General features: G+C 53.4%; 1 protein-coding gene across 2 annotated transcripts in view; it reads left to right on the forward strand.

The window, feature by feature from the left end:
* KIF17 (kinesin family member 17) overlaps positions 1 to 3,642 on the forward strand; it is a 55,623-nt gene extending 51,981 nt beyond the window's left edge. For both annotated transcript variants that reach the window (XM_011990140.1, XM_011990142.1), the window contains 2 exons: positions 1,295 to 1,412; positions 2,894 to 3,642. In XM_011990140.1, the coding sequence (XP_011845530.1) occupies positions 1,295 to 1,412; positions 2,894 to 3,072 (297 nt within the window). In that variant the 3' untranslated portion in view covers positions 3,073 to 3,642. The remainder of the gene's footprint in view (positions 1 to 1,294; positions 1,413 to 2,893) is intronic.
* The last annotated feature ends 386 nt before the right edge of the window (positions 3,643 to 4,028 follow it).

A 4,028-nucleotide genomic window follows, 5' to 3' on the forward strand; every position in this document is an offset into this window, starting at 1 on the left:
GTGATCCAAAAGGGAGAGAGGCCTGGTCTGTTAAAGCAACTGTCCCCAGTCTTTTTGGCACCAGAGACCAGTTTCGTAGAAGACAATTTTTCCACAGATCAGGACAGGGTGGGGGTTGGATAGTTTCAGGATGATTCAAGTGCATTACATTTAATGTGGACTTCATTTCTATTGGTATTAGATTGCAATATATAATGAAATAATTATATAACTCACCATAATGTAGAATCAGTGGGAGCCGTAAGCACGTTTTCCTGAAACTAGACGGTCCCATCTAGGGGTGATGGGAGACAGTGACGGGTCATCAGACATTAGATTCTCATAAGGAGCGAGCAACCTAGATCCCTCACATGCGCAGTTCACAATAGGGTTTGCACTCCTATGAGAATCTAATGCCACCGCTGATCTGACAGGAGGTGGAGCTCAGGCAATAATTCAAGCGATGGGGAGCAGCTGTAAATATAGATGAAGCTTCACTTGCTCACCTGCCGCTCACTTCCTGCTGTGCAGCCCACGGACTGGTACCAGTCCATGGCCTGGGGGTTAGAGGCCCTTGTCTTAAAGCATCCTTAAACTACAGCTCAGGGAGAGATTCTGATTGGCTCTGCCTGGGTCATGGGCCTACTCTTGGACCAATTACTGTGTTTACGAAGATGTGGTTCTGTGATTGGTGCAGTCTGGGTCACATGTCCAGCTGTGTAGCAAAGGGGTGGGAGTCAGATGTAGTATAGGGCTCTATGAATGCTCACCCCACTGAGACCATCAAGTGGAAGGAGGACAATTCCCTGAAAAGGGAGATTTAGACTGAAGAAAACAAGTCCATAATAGTGGTGAAAAATAATAGCTCTTGGTGATAAAAACGCTAGGATTCCAGTTCTAATGGTCACAAATGTACCCGTGAGCTGAGGATAGCATCGCATTGCCTATTCTATGAACATGTCGTGATAGATTTGGGGTTTGTGTATCACCCTGGCCCCTGCTGGAGCCGGCAGGACACCCTGTTTTGAGCTTTGTAAGACAGAATAAGGCACTTCCCATCTCAAGGAAGGGGAGGCCGGGTGCAGGCTTGGCTGGAGACTCTGACTTCCTGGCCCCGAGCTACCTGGGATCCCACCCACGAGTCCAGGGCCTACGGTGTAGGGTACACCAGAGTGGGCAGTGCCTGCTCCAGCCCTGTGATAACTTGGGGGAGGCTGGGGTGGCCCCCCACTGCCGCAGGATGCCAGAGGCTGCGGAGCCCTGTGCCAGGGGCACAAACAAGGGGGCGTGACCACGGGCATCTGCATCTTGGCAGGAGGAGGACCGCTATAGGCTCATGCTCAGCCGAAGCAACAGTGAAAACATCGCCAGCAACTACTTCCGGTCTAAGCGGGCCAGCCAGATCCTCAGCACCGACGCCAGGAAGAGCCTCAGTGAGTGTCCCTCCCCTGTTCCCACCCTCTCCACACAACTGGGAGAGGCATGAAGGGGATAGTTTTGAAGTCACACAGACCTAGGTTCAAAAACTGCTTTCCCTCTCGGAGCCTCAGTTTCCTTAGCTACAAAATGTGGGGGGTAACACCAACTTCTCAGGATTAGGTGAGAGGAGGTGAGGAAACAGCCCAGCCCGGGGGCTGGTGCTCAATACAGAGTCTCCTCTTTGCTCCATCCTTGTCTCCCCTGGCCCCTGTAGGCACTCAGCACATGGCTCAGGGGCCCGGCTGGGGATGCACGGGTTCAGGTCTCACTAGTTACACACCAGCTTCCTGGTGAGTTACACACCAGCATTGTGACTTCCTCCAAATGCAGATTGACTTCACTTGTCAAGGGCCACAAATGCAAAATACGCTTTTAAGAATTAAGCATCACTTCATTTATCTGCTTTTAAAACTGAAAGCAAAGCCCGCAGAGCTTCCAATAAAATAGCAATAAAAAGCAAATCTTGGCCAGGTGTGGTGGCTCACGCCTGTAATCCCAGCACGTTGGCAGGCTGAGGCGGGTAGATCACTTGAGGCCAGGAATTCGAGACAAGCCTGGCCAACATGGTGAAACCCCCTCTCTACTAAAAATACAAAAATTAGCCGGGCGGTAGTGGCGCGTGCCTGTAATCCCAGCTACTTGGGAGGCTGAGGCAGGAGAATCATTTGAGCTTGGGAGGTGGGGGTTGCAGTGATTCGAGATTGTACCACTGCATTCCAATCTGGACGACAGAGTGAGACCCTGCCTCAAAAAAAAAAAAAAAAAAATTAGCTGGGTGTGGTGATGTATGCCTGTAATTCCCGCTACTCAGGAGGCTGAGGCATGAGAATTGCTTGAACCTGAGAGGTGGAGGTTGCAGTGAGCTGAGACCGTGTGAGCTGAGACTGTGCCAATGCACTCCAGCCTGGGTGACAGAGTGTGACTTTGTCTTTAAAAAAAAAAAAAAAAAAAGCAAATTTTAGTTCTATATATTGAGGTTATTTAAGAGACAGAACGGGTAGAGTTGAGGAATAAGGTGGTGGGGGGTGGGTGGGGAAATAGGATTAATTGAGTGCCTGGCATTGTGCCTATGTTGCAGATGAGGAAACTAAGGCTCAGAGATGAAGCAGCTTCTCTAAGGTTATAGGAAGCAGTGGAGCTGGGCTTTGAACCCAGGCTTGACTGGCTTGAGATCCCAGGCTGCCTCAGTCTGAGGCTTTAAAACCCCAACTCCCCAGCCCAGCCTCTTTAGATGCAGACATAGTTGCTGGGTCTGAGACCTCAGCCAGAGCAGCCTTGCAGAGCCTGGGGTCCCAGCTGCAGGGCCAGGGCCTCTGGCTGGACAGGGGGTGGCGGGAGCAGGGTGGGCCAGGCTCTCCATCCTACCCACTTAGGGCATTTTCTCTCCATCCCTGCTCTCTTGGCTTACCAACACCTCTGCCCCTCTTCCCCACAGCACATCACAACTCGCCACCAGGCCTCAGCTGCCCACTCAGCAACAACCCTGCCATCCCACCCACCCAGGCCCCTGAAATGCCCCAGCCTCGGCCCTTCCGCCTCGAGTCCCTTGACATCCCTTTCACCAAGGCCAAGCGTAAGAAAAGTAAAGGCAACTTTGGCAGTGAGCCTCTGTGAGCACAGCTGCCTGCCGCTGTCTGCCTTATAGGCATCTAATGACTGCCAGGCCCTCCCAGGGCAGTCCCAGCCAGGCCTCCTCCCACCTGCCACACAGCGCTCCGGGGCCTGAGGGCTCCCTCAGCCCTGGGAAGACACATTCCCTTCCCTGTTCCCCAGAGAGTCCACCTCTGCCCTGGGCAGGAGCCCCTTGGAGGCTGAACAGTCCTCCTTAGAGAGGCCTGCTCCAGCTGTTCACACCACATCAGTGTTTCCGTCTGCTCACCTGCCACGGAGCCCACACCCATGCCCACCAGTGTTGGTCTTTGCTTCAAAGCCTCAGACCTGCTTCATGGCCTTCACCAGCCCTGATGGAGTGGGCAGCAGCTGCCACGTGGAGGAAGCTCAGTATCAGCCGGGAAGGAACTGTGCCTCTGCCTGACTGGCCCCACTTCCTGAGAACTGCCCTGCCCCGTGGGGTGGTACAGGGGTCCCACAGCAAGTCTTCCTGCACTGCCCACCCCTGGCTGGTCTGTGGCCCAGGGAAGGCCACTCCACATTAAGCTGCCCAATAAACTGCTTTTAAGATAAGCTCCCCTTCTCTGGCCCTCTGACTGTGTCCCTTGGGGCCCCTCCCTGCCATTGTGGCCTGGCTGTCCCAGGGAAGCTCTTTCTGGAAGAAGCGTTCTCTTGCCTGGGACCTCCAGGGTTTCTGCAGCTCCCTACAATCGTGAGTACATTCTTCTGGGAAGAGCGTCTGAATTTTCATTAGATTCTCGAAGGACCTGTGACCCAAGAAAGCAGAGCCCTTGTTGTGGAAAATAGGGCCATGTCTCACTGAGGCCAGAAAAGGGCCCAGCTTTTGACAGTCCTGGGGGCTGTGCTGGGACTGGGTTCCCTGATACAGCCAGAAATGAATCCAGGCCAACCTATTTGTGTCCACATAGGGGGGTACCTCCCCTTGCCCATTCTATCCC

This window comes from Mandrillus leucophaeus, unplaced genomic scaffold (assembly GCF_000951045.1).
Source record: "Mandrillus leucophaeus isolate KB7577 unplaced genomic scaffold, Mleu.le_1.0 Scaffold370, whole genome shotgun sequence".
In the NCBI taxonomy this organism is placed as follows: Eukaryota; Metazoa; Chordata; class Mammalia; order Primates; family Cercopithecidae; genus Mandrillus; species Mandrillus leucophaeus.